Source organism: Zeugodacus cucurbitae, chromosome 2 (genome assembly GCF_028554725.1).
Source record: "Zeugodacus cucurbitae isolate PBARC_wt_2022May chromosome 2, idZeuCucr1.2, whole genome shotgun sequence".
Lineage (NCBI taxonomy): Eukaryota > Metazoa > Arthropoda > Insecta > Diptera > Tephritidae > Zeugodacus > Zeugodacus cucurbitae.
In genome coordinates, this window is record NC_071667.1 from 6,075,930 (window position 1) to 6,095,552 (window position 19,623).

Below are 19,623 nucleotides of genomic sequence, written 5' to 3' on the forward strand. Positions count from 1 at the left end.
CATTTATTGAGTTTTCTTGAGGTTTATTTTTGCTTCATTTTTAAACAATCTTGCTGTAACGAAAATATGTGACTCTTATATTTTTAACTTATATACTGTTAAAAACAAATGTTTGCAAAATATATAATTGTTCAGTTATTTAAATAAATCTAATGAAGTATTCGTTATTTTTATCTATAGTATGATAACATTTATTCATTTATCAATTAAGACGTCAAAGCTGCTTACTAAGTTTTCTGCAGTCGACGTGTAGCGCGACGTATTGGCCGATCCGTTGTCGTAGCCCCACCACCAATTGTTCCTGCTGCAGCAGGTGCTGCGGGCGGTGCAAAAATATTTGCCACTGTTGAAGGTGCAGCTGAGGCTGATGTACCAGCAGAGAAACTAAATGTCGCCGCTGATGTTTGTTGTGCGCCACCAAAAATACTATTTGCGTTAGCTGTCGGCGCCGCTGGAGCATTACCCGTGCTTGCAAAAGAAAACGTTTTATTAGCTGGTGCACTTCCTGTGCTGTTGCCGAAACTAAACGGTGCTGCGCTTGCGGTTGCATTGCCGTTTGTTGATCCACCACCAAATGCGAACGGTGTGGCGTTAGTTGCAGCCGCTGGTTTATTGCCCATTGTACTAGTGCCGAAGGAAAAGCCCCCGGCACCAGATTTGTTTCCGGCAGCGGCGAATAGGTTCGGTGAAGCGTTGTTGTTACTGGCCGTATTTGCACCGCCGAAGTTAAACGTTTTATTAGCTGAATTGCTATTGGCGCCTGCGAGCGCACCAAACGTATTGCTGTTGCTGGCTACGCTTGCATTTGTGTTTGTTGAACTGCCGCCAAATATAGATTTGCTGGCTTCGCTGGTGGTTGTAGCACTACCGAAGTTAAATGCGGGTTTCGTAATGCTGGCGGCGGCTGTCGGCGCTGGTGTTGCTGCACCGAATATATTTGCAGATGGTGTATTGCTAGCGTTGATTGCAGCACCAGTGGATGCTCCAAAACTAAATCCTCCAGCTGGGGCGTTGTTGCCAACTCCTGTGGAAGTTACAGATGTTGACTTATTGGCAGTGCTACCACCAAATGCGAAAGGTGTTGATGTTGTTGTTGTTGTAGTTGCACCGAATGAAGATTTCGCAGATGCCGCGCTGCTAACGGCACCAAATGTTGAAGTCGCCCCTTGGTTAGTAGCCGCACCAAAAGTAAATGCACCTGGTTGGATTGAGTTGGTGCCCGTTGCTTGTAAATTGTTGGTGCCTGCAGCAACATTGCCGAATACTTTGTTTTCGGTTGTCGTTGATGAACCACCAAATGCAAACAGATTACCGCTCGGAGAATTTGTGTTGGTTGGGCCGCTTAGTGATTTGACACCACTCTGTCCAAAGCTCAAAGCCGGTTTGTTGACATTACCAGCGTTTGTTGGAGTTGTAGCAGACGTTGTTGTCGCCACTGTTTTGTTACCACCAAAAGCGAAGGTAGTTCCTGTAGTAGTGGGTAATGTGGTCGCAGTAGTTGACTTTTGTCCTCCAAATCCGAAAATATTATTTGTGGTTACTGTGGGAGGTCCGGTGATTGCTGTGGGCTGTGAAACCGTAGCACCACCAAAGGAAAAAGCTGGTGTTGCTGTGGTCGAAGCGGTGCTTGGTGCAGTGCTAGTGGTTGTTCCAAATGCGAACGGTTTTGTGGCTGCTTCCGTTGGTCCTTTAAATGTATTACTCATTGCAATACTACCAAAAACACTTGATGTTTGGGCTGTAGATACAGTTGAGTCAACAGATGTTGTTGGATTAGTTGCTCCGCCGAAGTTAAATGTACCAGAAGACACAGTGTTAAAAGCGGTTGCAGTTGTCGTGCTTGCGGTTGGTGCTGATGCTGCAATGCCGCCACCAAAGTTAAATGCGGGCTTTACAACTGCTGCGGTTGTGTTAATAGTATTCGTATTAAATGTTAATGTCGGTTTTGCTGCTTCTGAAGAAACTGGCTTTGATGTTGGTGTCGTAGAGTTTCCAAAGCTGCCAAAAGCAGGTACAGCTGACACTGTTGTTACCGTCGTCGAAGCTTCTGCCTTTGGTGCTAATCCAAATTTAAATCCGCCCGCACTCGCAGTCGTAGAACTCGCAGTTGTTGAAGTAGTGTTAGTTGAGGTACCGAATGAAAATCCTTGAAGTTGGGGTACAGTAGCTGAAACTGTTGTTGCAGTGGTTGTGATTGTGGCATTTAAATTGAATGCAGGCGCGGATGAGACTGCAACGCTACCGAGAGTAGGTGTAGGCTTTTGCGGTGTTAATTTTAGACCGACCAATGGAGATGACGTCTTTGTCGGGGTATTTGTTGTACTTATTATTGGTGACGTAGTAATTGAAGTTGTGGTGTTGGTTGATGTTACTGACGGCGTCAATTTGAAACCACTAAGTATCGAAGTCGTTGTTGTTGCAGTCGGCATGGAACTGCTAGATGTGACAGTAGTTTTGTTCCCACTTTTATCAGAATCTGACACAGGTGGAACCAATGCAGTAGTCGATGTTATAACAGGTTTATCTGAAGTTTTCATGCTGAAATTAGCCGTTGTATCAGTGGTGATTGTGGTTGCAGTTGAATTTGTTGATGGAGTCACTTTTCCAACGGTTACATCTGTTTTAGCAGGGACATTACTCTCTTTTATTGTGTTACTAGATTTCTTATTGCATATTTTATCTACGTCATCATATCCCTCGTTACCCTGGTAAATTTCTCCACGTAAACCACTTAGCATCATAGCAAGTTTCGATTTTTGGGTGCGTTCAATAAATGGATTTTTCTTGTTTATTATTGAGGAACTCTTTTTTGGTTTCACGAATTGTATGTCAGCGCATTCGTCCTCATTCACAACACCTGTATTATCTATTATTTCTTCACTATTATCATCTGATTTGCTCAGTTTTGCCGTTTCACTGTAGTTACGATTAAAAAGCGTTACTTTTGGTTTTTGCATTTGATTATTAAGCAACAAAGGAGGCTCTGACACTGTACGCTTAACTATAACACCGCTTTCCGCCAATCTTTCAGGTCCGTTTTCTATATTACTTTGAATATGCGTTAAGTTAACATTTTGTGATAATGGTGTTGTTGGTATAGGCGTTATAGGTGTATTACAACTCAAACTCTGCGTTAATTGTTGGAATCGTAGATCTGATTGTTGACGATGCATCTTCGATTTTTGTGTTTCATACTCTTCAGTACCAGATGGTGGTGACCGTTGCATGTTTGAACGCTGTTGTTCGTAAAATTTTCGTTTGTTTGCATGTATGAGACTTGAACTGAGTGAACTTGTTATATCGTTATTGTAACTACACAATCGTTTTTTTGCAATTTGTTCGGGCGAATGTTGCGTTTGTAATGGTAAGCGGGCACTTGAAAATGTTGCTCCACAAGCACTATTCATGCTTTGGGTATGTGGTGAAGGAATCACTATTTGCTCCCGCTGTCTTTTAAAACTTTGTGATGGAACATGAATTGATGGAGTGTTCACGTTATGCAGCCCTATGTTACGAACTCCAATGGGAACAGTTGACTGTTCGTATGACGTATCATTGCTCTCACGGCTACAATATTTTTTATTTACGTCATGTATTCCATCAGACTCCTGAAATTAATACTTATTATTCCGATTTATTAATAGGCATGATATAATGTACATTCTTACATCACTGTTTATGCGTTTGCGTGAGATCTCTTTCAAAACATCTAAAACACTTCGAGTAGGCGCCAGCTCATTCTCAGATGGAGGCGGATGCAAAATGGGACGATTTTCGCTTGATATTTCCTCATCGCTCTTGTGAATGCTAATCACGGAATTCGAGCGCAGTAAACTCGACAGTGTATTACCATAAAAAATGGATTTTTCTAAAAGCAAACATTAAATTAGTATTATTAAAAATGTAATACTAGAGAAATTAATATTAGAGAAAAAACATACTTGGTGGGACAATCCGTGTCATTGTTACATTTTGCTGTGTTGCACGGTAAGGTAAATCAGTTTTCTGAAGTTGCACCATTGAAGATTGACCAGATTTGCTGCAAAGATTACTGGTCGACTTACTGCGGTTCAGACGGGAACCACTTTCATGATATTGTATAATACGTGACACCAACCCACGACTTTGTACATCTGCATATGTCCTGAAAATTATAAGTGTTCAGTTTTGAAAATTAGTATAACTAAACAAACAAATACATTACTAATCAAAATAAAGCAAAATTTTTACCTTGGATCAATTTTACTAAGGTTCAATTTTGTTCTCTGTGGGCTGGTAGCTGTACTTCTGTTTTTATAAAACGTACTGCTACTGTTTAAGCAACTGCTTGAATTACTACGGTTATGTGGACTAATAGGACTACCTCCCCAGCGAAAATGATTAGCAGCGCTGTTGGAAAAAAACTTATTCAAACTTATTTATTGGGAATTGTTGCACATCTTACCTATTTCTTCCAAGCACACCACTTGTAGTTCCATTTAAATTTACACATGTTGATTCTGCAATAGGATTAGGTAAACTTGTCATATTTAAACTGAAACGTCTGTCCATTGCTGCATTCTTGTCCATGACGCACTTTTAAACCAGTTTTTAATAATTCAATAGAAAATACTCTGATGGCGCGAAAGTACACAGCCAGTACAAAAAACCATCAATGCACAAAAAACGAAAGTGACTTTTTTATATAGAAACAATTTTATAAACGCCAGTATGTTTAAAATTAATTTAATAGAACTCGTTCTTGTGTAAATTTCGCAAACATTCGAAAATTGTGCTTACAACGTGATGGTCTCATCAGCAAAGATGACATGATACCAAAGATGACATGATACGAAACTCTCTCATTTTCCCTCAAACCAAATTCCCTGATCTCTCATTTTAAGTTGGTAGCAGTGCGAGTTGAAGGAATTTTTGACAGAAAAGGCGGGATGCCAGAAGTAATACCGGTAAAAGTATATGACAAAATCAGTGCGAAATATAATTTTAGGGAAATACACTGATAATATTAAACTGTGTGAAACTATTTTTTTTGCTATTATTTGTTACAAATGACATCTAATATATCAAATGACATCATTATATTTAATATATTATATATTTTATGTTAATAAATTAATATATTTTGTTGCATGAATTTATAAAAAATCATGTTTTTATTTTCTTAATTATTTATATATGATATAAGTCTAATAGGGAACAGAGCATTTAAAAATAATATCTAAAAGTTAAAATACCCAAAAGTTATTTCTAAAATGCCCAATTTATTTTTTTACATAGCGGGATCATTGTCAAATGTTATAAAAAATGTGGATTTTTACAGCGCTCTCTCAGAATAAAGAGTTTCGTATCATGTCATCTTTGATGATACGAAACTCTCTCATTTTCCCTCAAACCAAATTCCCTGATCTCTCATTTTAAGTTGGTAGCAGTGCGAGTTGAAGGAATTTTTGACAGAAAAGGCGGGATGCCAGAAGTAATACCGGTAAAAGTATATGACAAAATCAGTGCGAAATATAATTTTAGGGAAATACACTGATAATATTAAACTGTGTGAAACTATTTTTTTTGCTATTATTTGTTACAAATGACATCTAATATATCAAATGACATCATTATATTTAATATATTATATATTTTATGTTAATAAATTAATATATTTTGTTGCATGAATTTATAAAAAATCATGTTTTTATTTTCTTAATTATTTATATATGATATAAGTCTAATAGGGAACAGAGCATTTAAAAATAATATCTAAAAGTTAAAATACCCAAAAGTTATTTCTAAAATGCCCAATTTATTTTTTTACATAGCGGGATCATTGTCAAATGTTATAAAAAATGTGGATTTTTACAGCGCTCTCTCAGAATAAAGAGTTTCGTATCATGTCATCTTTGTCATCAGAGAATGTAATATATATATTTTACATCAGGGATAAAGGGATGTCCAACTTATTCCAGCGTGAGAGCGCCTCAAAATAAGCGTTTTTTATAACAATTTGCATTATTGCCAGACCAGACAAAATACAAATTTTGGGGCATTTAAATTAAAATACCCAACATTTATTACGGTTAAAAAAAATTTTATACTGAATTTTTAATATAAAAATTACATATTTAAATTTCTTTTAGCGATATTAAGGTACGTTAAAATTGCTTGTTTTCGAACTTTCAGTAATAAATAAGGAAAATTATCACTTGTCAACTGACAATTGATAATTTTTTTACAATTTTCCATGAAAAATTAATTTCCCTATGCTGCATATCATAAAAAATTTCTTTACCCTCTTTTAAATTTCGCGTTTATATTTATATTTATTGTTTTAAGCTCTTATAAGTAATCTTGCACGGCGTTCAAAAATGTCTCTGAATGTCTCTGTCGTATAATTTTTTTAGCAACATTTCAATATGGCCGTTCCAGTTTCCCAATTGCGAAACGTCAAAACCTACTGATTCCAGTCAACTGTCAAAGATTGGTAGGTTTTGACGTTTGTCCGTGCGCTCTCACTTCCAATGAAAATAGAGTTGGACATCTCTTTATCTCTGTTTTACATTCTCTGGTCTCATTTCCAAACTTGCCAAAACGTCAAGCGCGTGGTATTGCCAACGATGGAATTTAAAATAAACTGGTAATTTTTTCACATTTCGTTCAGAGTTGCCAATAAAGAGAAAAATTACTCACGAAAATGAAAATCAAAATAGTGCATAAAAATATTGAACTTTTATTTTAATTACTGCGTAGATTTGTGGTAAATTTTTGTAAAACGGATAATACGAAATTTTAATGTTATGTTCTTTGGCTAAATGATGCTTATATCTTTCTAAAAATTGTGTTTTTAATATTTTGTACATTTGAAGTATTGGATAACGTAAAAATGTTGAATTTTGTTTTTCCAGCTTTTTTTTATAAAGGCACCGTATTTGAAAACAAATACGCTTAAAAATAATTAAGCGTAATCTTAAGTATGTTAAATTAATTAATAAATGCATATAAGCTATAAATAAATATTATTAATGTCGTTAATGGAGTCCATCAGTCCGTTTTTTCCTTAGCACAATTTTTAATTACTCGTTCGAAGTGCAAATGTAAAAAGCAACCGACAATACGCAGTGGTCCCAATAATATAGCATGCATTAGGTTTTGAAAAAATCCACCCCAACGTAGAAGTCCACCTCCTAATAATGTAAGGAACCAACTCTCAGCCCCTAAAATCGAGATAAAGTTGCCGCGCTAAAATGGAAACATAAATACATATAATCGAATCAGTATGAACAAAATAAACATAATTGGAATGTACCAAGGCATCGTTAAGAATTCGTTTAGCTACTTCTTGCGGCTCCGCCAAGCCTCCACCACCGGATATAATTTTCGTTTCCTTCGGTTTTGTTTTCTCCTCATTTTCAAAACCAGGCGTATTAGTATCTGCAGGCAATGCTAATGTGACCAATATACCCAGATGTCGCGTTTCCATTGCGATGGTTTCAGCCATACCTCGCACAGCATATTTTGAAGCCGTGTATGGTCCATAGCCATAAATACCGAAGAGAGCTGCTAATGAAGATGTAAACACAATGATACCTTCTCGGGCTTTCTTCATTTTTGGCAGTACGTAACGGGTGCAGTTGTAGCTGCCCCAATAATTGATATCCATAAGTTTTCGCGCATCGGCCACAGAAATATCTTCGTATAACCCACAAATAGCCATACCAGCGCAATTAACCAACATATATATATCACCAAAGTACTCTTCTATTTCCCGTAAATTATTTGCTACATCATCATAACTCGATGCAATATCTAGGCAACGATACTGGAATTTTTGATCCGGCACTTGGCGTATGACTTCCATTAAGGCCACTGCGCCACCTGAAAAGATAAGATAAAGATTGTTATGCTTTGCAATATGTGTCACTATAGATAGATGACAACAACAACACCATTTCAACATAATTCATTCATTAACTTCCGATAAAATATTAAAACCTACTAAGTAATTTTTCATCGCGAGCAATTACGGTTACATTGGCTCCTTTCATGGCACATTCCACAGCGAGGCAAAGTCCAATACCACGAGAGCCTCCAGTTATAACTACATGACGCCCTACCAACATTTTTGGACGTTTACGCATGACGAATACGTATACACCAATATGCGCCAAAACAGCAAGTGATATCCAAAACCATATTTCCAAACTGAATTGCATCATTCTAAAAAATAAATTCACATACAATTACATGGAAATTTTACTAAATAATAAATTATATTAGTTTTTATTTACTATTAAAGATTTGTATTTGACCTCAGGAAAGGAAGTGAAAATGTGAAATCACTCTCCTTGGAAATTAGAAAGTTGTTTTCGTTTTTATCATTAACTCCGTTCTGGACCGTTGATAACTTGTTCACGGACTAGTATTAAAATAACGCTGAGTAAAAGGAATTAAGAAAATTATATTTCACTCAACTCAACTCAAATCTTTCCACTGAAGAAATCTTTGATATCGGAATTGGTAAAAAATAAAGTTAATTGGAAAGCAATAGGAAGTTGTTCTGGTTTTCACTTTGAGAGTAGCAGCGTTGCCACAGCTGTGGTCATATATTTGTATTCCAGATATTTTTAAAATCAACCTAATAAATTTGAGAATTGAAAAAACAAATCATAAAATATGTATATACATAGAAAAAAAGAATACGATTTGAAAGTGTATTGCATTTACTTATAATATACATTTATATATTTACAACATAATTTAAGACTTAATTGATAACAGCATTTTATTGACATAATTTGTGAAGTCACTCTGTATTTGAAAAAATCACAGCCAACTTAACTTAATTTTCGCTCTGTATATTTCATCGGAGAGAAAATATCATTTTTGACAATTTGTTGGGAAATTTTCACAGACGCTTTTATTGTTTAGTCAAATTGTTAATTAAATTTATAAACATTGTAAGCAACTGATAATCAATGAATTCGAGTATTACAATTGAACGTAAACGCGTAGATTGCAACTCGTTGCCAAAAGGTTGGCAAAGAGAAGAAGTTCTTCGCAAGTCTGGTATATCAGCTGGTAAAGTCGACGTCTACTATTACAGGTAATATAAAAAGTTTACTTAAATATTAAGTTTTGAAAAAATGGTCTTAAATAATTTATTGTATCTAATTATCATAAAATCTCATCAATCCTCAACTCACCCTCTATACCTGTGCAACGCACGTCCCTCTGCGCTTCTACACTAAAACAAAATGTTCAACATCAATAATGTATACAAATAAAATCCCGCATGCACTTCACATCCCATAAATGCCTCTTTGTCCTTATTGATAATGTGTTGCAAAATTAAACAGCCCCACGGGTAAAAAGATTGAAAGCAAGCCACAATTAGCACGATGTCTTGGTGATGCAATTGACATTGGATCGTTTGATTTCCAAAGCGGCAAATTCGTACGTCATATGCCACCACCATCTATTTCGCTTTTCCGTTGCAGTAGCATAAGTAACAACAACGGAAGTAGTGGGAGTACAAGTGGAAATGATAATACTTCAATGCCGCCACCACCACCACAATACAGTGGCGGCAACACTTTATCCCTATCCGTGTGTTCCTCTCCAATTTCTTCACATTCACCTATAACTAATTCCAACATATTACAACCACTAATGCCAAACACAACATCTCACACCTTAAAGCGCAAATTCAAAGCGCAGTCCCAATTCCAATCTCAAATTCAGAATCAGTCACAGACGCATCAGTTACAAGGCATGCATACAAATGTCATTAGTAGCGGTTGTGCCCCATCGAGCGCATGTGGTGCTGCAACTACACCAGCAGCGAATTCACGTCAGCAATTAGATTTCAGGTAGTGCCGAAAAGTCAATTATTATTTAATATGATTTGATGATGAAAACCAAATGAAATGTTATCGTGTTAAAGTTAATCAAAAATCAGCGGATGTTATATATGTATATACAAAAATGGTTTAGTGCTGCATGCTCTTTATTTATATTTTGTTCAAATAAATGTTATTAGTTCAGAAATCTGTGAGTGGTAGGATGACAGAGTCAGGGAATAAAACCGTAAGTGGAACTGTAAATTAAAGAAAACATTAGAATCGGCGGTTATTGACAGTTGTAGCGAAATTATGTCCTCACTCTCTGTTGTTAAGGTGTTTTTATGTGTTTCTCCGCTTAAATTTTTTGTATTACAAATTAAGTGGTTTTGTTATATTGTTTATGATGTTTCTCTTACTGCATGTTTTTTATGTAATTTACTTTTGTTTTATGTACAAATATCAAAGCATTCATAACGACTAAAAAAATACAAAGATTTTCGAAAATTTATTGTACTAATATTTACATATATCGTTTATATAGTCGCGCACCACGCACAGACGCCTCTTTGGTGCCACCCATACGACAAACCGCATCGATTTTTAAACAACCAGTCACCGTAATTCGAAATCATGAACATACAAAAGTACGCAATGACAACACTAAACAGGCAAGCGGCCAAGAGAAACCAAAGCAAATGTTTTGGGAAAAAAGATTGGAAGGTTTACGTGCGTGCCATCCTACCGGTGAAGAGTTTGATGATATTGCACTACCGAAAAGTATACGTGCCATCGGACCGAATGTTAATGAGCAAACAGTGCTACAATCATTGGCTACAGCACTGCATGTACTAAACGTACCTGTAATGGGCCAGGAATCTACAAAGACTGAGATGAATAAAAATGCTACAGCATTTATAAATCCCGAACAACCGCTCATGCAAGCAGTTTTAGTGTCAGATGACGACATACGACGACAAGAGGATCGAGTTAACGTGGCTAGAAAGAAATTGCAGGATGCACTTAAAGCTTGAGTTAAACCTTTTAGAAAGTAAAGCTCGCTCTCAAATATACATACATAAGTATGCACTAGCATAGTTTTACTATCGTAACGAAATAGCATTTTAAGTGGTAACTCATAAGTCATTTTGTGTTTTTAATTTACTCGCTGAAGCTTTCAAACGATGTCTTCAAATAATTACAGCATATAAAGAAATTTATACAAACCTAAATTATTGTCCTTTCTTTACAAAATAGTTACGGTTAGGTGAATGCCGAAAAAATTTTGCTCATGCATACTCAAAGAACACCTCACAAAATTTATAAGGAAATTAAAAGTTTTGGTTGTAAAGTTTAAAACTAATTATAAATTTTATTATCAAACTAAGACTTAAAAGTGATTATATATAACAGTTGGCGGTAGATCGGAAACTTTGTTAAAAGTGTTGTTTTTGGTATAATGAAATGAGTTGGCATACGCCAGAGAATTTCGGTAGTTCCATACATATTTTTTTTTGGAAGGCAATTGTTTTCCTAACGACTCGCATCATTAATCCATTTCGTCGTCTTCCAACGCTTCATCATCTTCATATTCTAAGCCATCATAATAACGACGGGAATTTGAAAACTGAAATAGAAAAAGTTAATATTACTTATAAGAAACAATTATACAGCTGCACTGATCGAACAAGCTTTACGGTGAAGAATACACGAAAAATTGCATGGCGTTAAAAACGTCAAACAAATATGTGATAGTAAGTATTCAAGAAATTACCTGCTTATAAACGCCACGCCAAGCGGCAAATGTGCCCATAGCCACAACTGCGCCAATTGCCGCCAATACTTTGGTTTTCTTTTCAGACTCCAAGAAATGTCGCTCTGTGGCTGTTAGTAAGGGATCATTCGATGACTGACTTTTGATGGTTTTGAGTGAATTGAATCCTTCATTTTTAAAAATGTCTTTTGTTATACGATTAATAAAATTCACTAAATTTTGACAGCCTTTGATGTGATTTTGTAGTGGATTATTGGGCAGTGTAGCTTTAAAAAGTACCGATAAGTACGAATACACGATAGCATCGAATTCACTAAAGACATCTCCAAAAAACCAAACTTTCTTTCCTAATTTTTTCGAGAGAAGATTCACACATTTTTTAGCATTCGTAATGAGCTGTAACAAATGAAATAATGTAGCCATTAATTAATTACGTAAATGATATACATACATAGTCTGCATCATGATTTTCCAGCTTATCGCGCAGGTCGAAACCACCCATTACCATAACAATATCACATGCCTCCCTCTGATAACTGCTTGGATAAAAGAAATTGAATGGAAACGTTGTTCTCTTAGCATACAGACTGCGTGTAGTATCAAAGTTGTTAGGTTCGCCGAACATGAAATAATAGTAATATGAATGAAGGTTGGTAAAAACCCAATTGGCATAAGCGGGTGAGAGCAATTTGTGGTTCTCTGGCAGATTGGCATCTATCGGGTAGCCCTATAAATGGTAAACAATTTCCTTTAACATTATTTAAATAAATTTAAAAAATATCAATAGAACAAGTCATTAACTATAAATAATATTCCCATAGCATGGTTATTTTATAAATTGATTTTAGCGGAAAGGTGATTCTTTAAAGGATTTTACTGTAACCAATGAGATTGAATCTTAATGTATACATAAGTCTATAATTAGCATAAAAAAAATATAAGAGCACGAGCACCTGTTAGGGATCAATGATCGAGTGAATTTAAAAATATGCGATGTTTCTGCGTTGCTGATAAATTTATTAAATAAACGTTTAATATGGAATGTTTATACAATATTTATATCAATCCAATATGATATAAGCCAGTGTGTAATTATTCAGCACATCAAACATTGAACAACACTGTGTATGTTTTGGCGCCATATAGTCTACAAAATCAGCACTATTACACCTACGTTAACATTTCTCATACAATACTCAATCACGGTTACTTCTTTTTGTATAATCTACTAACCTCTTTATCCAACAGCTTCTTGATTTCTCTGTACCCACAGAACCTCTTATTGCCAATTTGTATGTATGGTAATTTCCCCGTGCTTGAGCGTATGGGATTAGCATTTGTTTCGATTTGCAGCGGACATCGTGTAAATTTAACCAAGCACTATACAAGAAAAAGATATACAACATATTACGGAAGTTAGATGTATATTCATATAAAACAGATTCGGCACATTCATCTAGCATTATCTGTTAACCACCAGGAAGTAGTTGATAGAAATTATAAAGCATTACATTTTGTTCAACTCTTCGATGTTTTGTCAAGATGATGCAACGTTTTTAAACTTGAAAGCATTAGCCTCATTGTCTGTGGGTGGCGCTGTAATATTTCTTACCAGAGCACGTAGGCAATCGAAGTCGATTGATGGCAGACCCCATTCTCCTTTATATACATATAAAACTCCACCTAAATGCATATCTTAGTTTGTCTTACACACGTCACTTCTTTGATAATGCATTTACAATCACAAAACTCTATATATTTTGAAATTGTTACCACTGATCAGCTAAATAACGAACTTGATTGGTAACTTGACTTGTAATCTTACGCGAATGGATGAGTACCGAAAATTTTGCTAGGTTAAGAACGAAACGAAATCAGCTGATTTTAATCAAAGTGAACATGGATTGAAATACAGTGTTAGAAAATGTGTGTTTTTCTATATTGCTGTACATGCAATTCGTAAACATTACTGTTAGAGAATCAGCAGCTGGCAGACAGAGAACGTTTTCTGATTGGATGTTGTTTGATTTTTCGTGTGCCAACTAGAATTAATTTGTAATTTGTTGCGGTCCTATATAATATAATAATTATTTCAATTGTTTGTTATAATTATTGTTGCTTCACGCATTAACTTATTCATTCAAGTATAAATATATATTAAATAAAACCAGTAAAACCTCATCAAAATAAAACGAATTAAAAGTGAAATAAACACAAGCAAAAGTGTTGGACTTATTATATTTAAAAATTGTGTGAAACTGATTAAATTTTTACATTTTTGAAGAATTGCAAATTACGCGTAGGTTTAAATTATGGCTTTAGTAAATTATGACAGCAGTTGTTCATCAAACGATAGTATTGAAGACGACAAAATATCACATAAAACATCGGGTCAGGGAGACGAGATCACAGAACCAAAATCAAAGATAGCAAGACTAACTCAGCCAAGCGAACTGAAAAAGTAAGCTGTTAACTGCAATTATATCCTTAAATATAAATATTTTTTGAATAGAACTTTACCCTGTGCACTCTTCTTATTGGGTGCGAAGTCTGCAAATGCTGTGGCAAACGAGGCGCATCTAGATAATCCAGCAGAACATAATGGACGCATCCGTAGTTTCAAACATGAACGAGGGAATTGGGCGACTTATGTGCACATACCAGGCAATCAATATGCAAATATATACCACACTAAACTATACGTATAATATAATTTTGAATGGTTTCAGTGCGATCCGAACAGTTGGAGGATATCCTGGAAGTATGTCAAGACTTATTAGCTGATGTAATAAATGATTTACACGTAATAGAAGATATACACATAAGCTTAAGCCGGACGGTTGTACTACAACATCATCATATCGATTCATTCGTCGAGTCGCTAAGAAATACCTTAGAAGTAAATGCCAGGTAACTTAGATGAAGTCTAAATGAATTAATTTGAAACAAGCTTATCTTAATATTTCTTATTTAAGATTTTCTATCAGTTTGCGGCATTTACACATTTACACTAACGATGAACGTACTCGAACGTTTATAGCACTTAAAGTTGATAATATGCACTACGATAAAGTTCATAAACTAATGGAAAAAGTGGATGTTGTAATGACAGAATACAGACTACAACGCTTCTATGAAGTAAGTGTGTATTTAATGGAGTGGTCATATAATAACCAATTTACTTTCGTAGAAACCGTCATTCCACATTAGTTTTTTGTGGTGTCTTGGCGATAAAGTCTCAGTGTTAAATGAATACTTGCATACTCTAGAGTCGGCTATAAAAGTTGGTATGGATGAAAGCAATGCATTAAATTTATTCATTAAAGAAATCAATTGCAAGAGTGGTAATAAGGAGTTCACATTTAAGCTTAAATAAAAAGTAAATAAATTAATATAACTTTATATAAATAGTTGGGTGATTACATTATAATTTCAAGTTTTTAGAAGTATTTCATATATTTTCCTTCTTTACTTTTTCTTTCCATTACTGCTTTGTTTGGCATTCTTCTCCTCTTCTTCCAAACGCGCTTCTTCCTCCATTTCTAACGCACGTTCATAGCGGCGACCAAGTGGTGTTTTAGACCACCAATTGTCAAAGGCTTCTTCCTCTTCGCGGTAAACTGGGTCACGCGTACTGAATAAAATATGTCAGTCGTATTAAACATGTAATTCATTAATTATTTATATATAGTTACATGTATTTATAAAATCATTTTCGTGAATGTATACAAATAAGTAGATTAACTGAATATTAAACATTGTACGCCAATTTATTTCCCTTATAAATATGGAGGTACAAAATCATTTACCTCAGAGCGTTTATTATTTCGGCATGTGTAAGTGGTTGCGTACGAAGTTGGAGCTTGCGCTTACAAGTTAAGACTTCCTTCAGGCATGAATCAATAGCGCCAATAGTATAGCCATCGGAGATTTTCGCCATTACACTGTAATCCAAAGTAGATAAACCGCCTGTATACTCGCTGAAACTCGCATATATGTACATACATAATGATAAATTAGTTTAAAAGAAGTAAAGTTAAAAAAATATAAAAATATTTATGTTGTTGTATGCACTCACTTCGCTAGCGTCTTCCAAGCGCTCGATCGTGCGCCATAATCAGGTCGGGGAATATAAATGAAACGATTGTAAGTCTGTTGCAGTAGTTTTTGATCTGCTTCCCAGGGTAAATTCGAGGTACCCACGAAGAGTACACGATCCTCTGGTGCAATAGTCTTTATTAAACGAGGTAAATCTTTCTTCAAACGCTTCGGATCTGTACGATCCGTTTTCGGCACCTTTTTCATGAATGGTCGTTCTGCGTCGCCCATATATATGACCGCTGGTTGCAGTAAACGCGATACTTTCGAAACCAAATGTATGAGCATTATTAGACCGGATTTTCCAGGATATTTGCCCACAATATTGGCGGGTGTTAGATCAAATAGTACAGCACCGACTTCAGTGCAGATGGCATGTAGAAGCGCTTTCTTGCCAGAACCTCGTGGACCGGCTAACAAAATCGAGCGTATAAGTGGACAAGAATTGCGTATAGCCTCTGAACCCAGTGGCAGTACACAATATTCGATGAGAACCTGGCGGATGTCTCCAGCGGATGGATTCGTACCGGAACGTTCACTCAATGCCTTGTCGCCTATATATTGACTGAGACGGACTTCTGGGTATTTGCGTATAATGCCATTAGTTACCAACTCTTCGTAAAGGGATTCAGTCGTACGATCGGGTGTCAGATCTTTTTCCTTTTTCTTTTTACTTTTTTTACCTGAGCGTCGTGTCTTTTTGCTGCTCTTTTTGGCTTTTTTGCCTATAGCAGTCTGAGTGATAAATACTATATGTCAGTAATTATGAATAAACATTAAAAATAATAGATTTTTGATATACCTGTAGCAATTCCAACTCCTGGCGCATTAGCTCATCTACAGTGCGCCGACATTCTAACTCTATTTCTAAATACTTCTCGTTGTAAATCATATCATCGTATTGTGATTGTGAGAAATTTCCGCTTTCATCTTTGTTACGCCAAACATCATTGAACCTAGTTAATATTTGAAATGAAAACTGTCTTGTTATGAGAAATTTTTTAATCGAAATAAGAGGGCACCCACTCTTCAATTACAGATTTTATATCTGCGAGAAACAAAGATTGTCCCGGATGAAAGTTCTCCCCCTCCGCTTGAGTATCATTAAAATTTAAATCGCCGCTACGAGCCGGGGATTTCGATTTGTCTTTTGTTTTGCGTGACTCCTTCGAAGAACGCGCCGAGGAACGACTTAGCTCACTTTCTGTGCCTATTACAAGCCAGTAAAAACACACAAAAAAATAAAAGGATTCAACAAGTGAGCGCAAACATGTCTAAGAGGTGTGATCGCTGTCGACAGGCGTTGTAGCAGTTTTTGCCTCAATTATATCCTTACCTGGTCGACTGAAAATATGCAGTGATCCTCCTTGTTCTTCGCTTGGAAATTCAGGCAATTTTCCTGTTTTTTCATAGCATTCCTTTATCCAAGCTCGTAATTCATCGGTTATGTCCTCGGTAATTGCAGCGCCCTGCTTACTTTTGATTTCCTCACGCACGGTGATCAGAGAAGCCTCTAGCTTTTGTTTGTAAGCTGATTGTGTTGCATAGCGACGTTCAAATATCTATGGGGAAAGTAAATAAACAGTAATCACAAACGTTTCAAACGTTTGGTGTCAACAACAGCACTTGTGTTATACCTCATTTAACTTTTCCTCCTTTTCATTTCGTTTCCTTAACATTGCTGTCGTGGGCGGTACCATGCCAATCAGAATCATTTCTTCTTGCTTGCGTCGACGGGTAATGCGTCTCGCAGTATGACCACGCCACACTTTTTGGATCTTCATCGCTGCCAATAATCCCAAGTCACTGCGCTCCTTGCCCTTCTCCTCAGTCTTACCCTTATCCTTTAACATTCGTATCTCCTTCATGAAATGTGCTCTAAGTCGTCCCTGACGCGCCCGCTCATGCATCTGTAATAGCCTTATAGCTTCGATTTCGGTTAACTTCTCATCGCTGGGATGCTCCTCCAGCCAACCCAATTTTACAAGGATTTCGTGCATGGTACGATTGCGTTGTTCAATCTCCTGATGACGTTCTCGTAGAAAATAACGCGGTATATGCAATTCGGTATCGTCGGGTGTTAATTGAAGTTGTATGACAACTTCGTCATTGTAACTGAACTCCATTAGATCAATGTTGACGAGGTCGTGCTTGAGTTCTATAACACGTCCCAAACAACTATCGAGTAGTTTGCGCACTAAGAGACGTTTTTGTGGCTGTATCATCTTGTCATAGACATCCTCCAGTCGATTGGCGATACCGATGTAACGTAAGTAGAACTCAAAAACAGTAGATTGCATGAGCCGCTTTGGCTCCGTTACAACTTCTACATCGGGCAGTGTCGATGCCAATGCGGCAAGTGCAGTCTCGAAATTCTGGCCTTGCTGTTCATCAGCAACTGCCAGAAGATCAATTTCATGATGCGTTTGATGCCAAAGTTCATTGTAGTGGTGGTTAGACATGGGGTGCGTCAAGAAGATAAACGCGACAAATGAAACGGTCAACAGCACAATTAAAGTAAATTGAGGTGTTCTAGTAAAAGTTGACGCCGCTAAGGTTGGAACTTGTTTGGTAACTAAAACAATTACAACCATCCATGACAACGATGATATTTCAGACACCCCTTACACCTCATCTAACACCCCTTTCCCATTGGTCCAACCCTGTCGAAAAAGCACGTTTCCTGGGCCTTCCGTTAGATGATTTCGACGACAACTAGATTTATGCTCTTCATTTCAGGCAAGGATAGATAACCGCTACAACAACAACAACAACAACAATGATATTTCAGAGACTAGGTGTTAGTGAGACTTCTCAACAGTTTTCATTACGATATAGGGCAGATAATGCTTCCTTGCCAACGTTATCGAATGAGCAGCAATTAGCTTCATTCAAACTTGCTTTGGAGTTATAAAATGACACAACTAGTCACAATGGTTCATTTTAGCAAAAGTTCGAGGAGGTATCCAATTAGTGAGCATGCTTGGCTGAGCTACTACTTCAATTGTCGATATACTCTGTACTATATTAAAGAGTATTACAAGAATGCTAACAGAAGTGTGTCTACTGATAAGTATAAAGTTTAATAATTTACTGAAGTGTATAAAATGGATTCTAATGGATTAAGTTTCTGATAATAGAAATGCAATTGTAGATTTAGTTGACCGACGATAAATTCGAAAAGCACAAATTCGACCCGCTGATTGAGCCTTACGTATACGATCAGTAAGCTACTAGCAATAGCGCAAAATTGCTCCAACTCAAGAAAAGTCATATTTTTTCGTTTAATTTTCTTTGTTTTAATTTATTTGAATTTTTCACATTGTCACTGTCATCATATTGAATATTATTATTATTTTGTGTGTTATTGTAGTGTATTGTATTGTTTTAGTAGTATAATCTAATCAATTAATTTAATGTTAATTAAACAATTAGTGAATTGTTATCATAGTGGATGTATATATAGATACTCGTAATATTTATTTATAAATATCTATGTACTTCTATGTATGTATGCATGTATGTATTAATGTATTACACAAAGGTTTTATATCATATATTATATATTAATGTCTATGTATAGGTATGTATTTATTGTTTATGCGATGTTCTCTGGATTATTATTAAGATATTTTCTTATCTCTTTCTTTGCTGTTTCATTTCCGCACTACACACACTCGCTAATGTAAGGATGTTTATATATATTTGGTATGTGAACACCTTACTTTGATATTTTATTTTTGTTTTATAAGCGGTGTTATACATTTCAACTGCCAAAAGTTTTCAGATTTCGCTTGTGTTAAGAGTGTTAATTAGTAAAGAGAATTTTTTATATAGTAAATGCTTTAGTTTTGTTTAAGAACAGATGCAATTGATTGTCGTATTGAAATAATAATATAAAATTTATAAATTAAAGTCATT

The 19,623-nt window shown here is 35.9% G+C and overlaps 6 protein-coding genes across 8 annotated transcripts; 2 read left to right on the forward strand and 4 right to left on the reverse strand.

The window, feature by feature from the left end:
- Window positions 1-56: 56 nt before the first annotated feature.
- On the reverse strand, window positions 57-4,803 carry LOC105214087 (nuclear pore complex protein DDB_G0274915). The gene is made up of 5 exons (XM_011187284.3): window positions 4,445-4,803; window positions 4,231-4,389; window positions 3,942-4,144; window positions 3,669-3,868; window positions 57-3,608 (listed from the first exon to the last, which is right to left on the reverse strand). The coding sequence occupies exons 1-5, from the start codon at window positions 4,567-4,569 to the stop codon at window positions 228-230; spliced, it is 4,068 nt and encodes a 1,355-aa protein (XP_011185586.2). The 5' UTR covers window positions 4,570-4,803; the 3' UTR covers window positions 57-227.
- A 1,898-nt stretch (window positions 4,804-6,701) lies between these two features.
- Window positions 6,702-8,544, reverse strand: LOC105214086 (3-ketodihydrosphingosine reductase). 2 transcript variants are annotated; one of them, XM_011187283.3, is made up of 4 exons: window positions 8,301-8,544; window positions 7,988-8,208; window positions 7,298-7,866; window positions 6,702-7,230 (listed from the first exon to the last, which is right to left on the reverse strand). In XM_011187283.3, the coding sequence occupies exons 2-4, from the start codon at window positions 8,205-8,207 to the stop codon at window positions 7,033-7,035; spliced, it is 987 nt and encodes a 328-aa protein (XP_011185585.1). In that variant the 5' UTR covers window position 8,208; window positions 8,301-8,544; the 3' UTR covers window positions 6,702-7,032. The 2 variants fall into 2 exon arrangements, with proteins under 2 accessions (XP_011185585.1, XP_011185584.1); XM_011187282.3 differs by having other exon boundaries at window positions 8,280-8,543.
- Window positions 8,545-8,825: 281 nt separating this feature from the next.
- On the forward strand, window positions 8,826-11,415 carry LOC105214084 (methyl-CpG-binding domain protein 3). 2 transcript variants are annotated; one of them, XM_011187281.3, is made up of 3 exons: window positions 8,826-9,094; window positions 9,348-9,860; window positions 10,375-11,415. In XM_011187281.3, exons 1-3 carry the CDS (start codon window positions 8,967-8,969, stop codon window positions 10,862-10,864), a joined length of 1,131 nt encoding a protein of 376 aa, XP_011185583.1. In that variant the 5' UTR covers window positions 8,826-8,966; the 3' UTR covers window positions 10,865-11,415. The 2 variants fall into 2 exon arrangements, with proteins under 2 accessions (XP_011185583.1, XP_028897359.1); XM_029041526.2 differs by lacking the exon at window positions 9,348-9,860 and having other exon boundaries at window positions 8,833-9,094.
- LOC105214083 (metaxin-1 homolog) lies at window positions 11,169-13,478 on the reverse strand. The gene is made up of 5 exons (XM_011187280.3): window positions 13,217-13,478; window positions 12,838-12,984; window positions 12,056-12,331; window positions 11,605-12,000; window positions 11,169-11,457 (listed from the first exon to the last, which is right to left on the reverse strand). Exons 1-5 carry the CDS (start codon window positions 13,295-13,297, stop codon window positions 11,380-11,382), a joined length of 978 nt encoding a protein of 325 aa, XP_011185582.1. The 5' UTR covers window positions 13,298-13,478; the 3' UTR covers window positions 11,169-11,379.
- Window positions 13,479-13,617: 139 nt separating this feature from the next.
- On the forward strand, window positions 13,618-15,412 carry LOC105214081 (U6 snRNA phosphodiesterase 1). The gene is made up of 6 exons (XM_011187277.3): window positions 13,618-14,065; window positions 14,117-14,268; window positions 14,334-14,514; window positions 14,580-14,742; window positions 14,795-14,983; window positions 15,164-15,412. Exons 1-5 carry the CDS (start codon window positions 13,917-13,919, stop codon window positions 14,978-14,980), a joined length of 831 nt encoding a protein of 276 aa, XP_011185579.2. The 5' UTR covers window positions 13,618-13,916; the 3' UTR covers window positions 14,981-14,983; window positions 15,164-15,412.
- On the reverse strand, window positions 14,525-18,986 carry LOC105214082 (dynein regulatory complex protein 11). Its single transcript, XM_011187279.3, has 7 exons — window positions 17,340-18,986; window positions 17,039-17,264; window positions 16,729-16,912; window positions 16,505-16,658; window positions 15,683-16,437; window positions 15,414-15,584; window positions 14,525-15,238 (listed from the first exon to the last, which is right to left on the reverse strand). Exons 1-7 carry the CDS (start codon window positions 18,294-18,296, stop codon window positions 15,073-15,075), a joined length of 2,613 nt encoding a protein of 870 aa, XP_011185581.2. The 5' UTR covers window positions 18,297-18,986; the 3' UTR covers window positions 14,525-15,072.
- Between the last annotated feature and the right edge of the window lie 637 nt (window positions 18,987-19,623).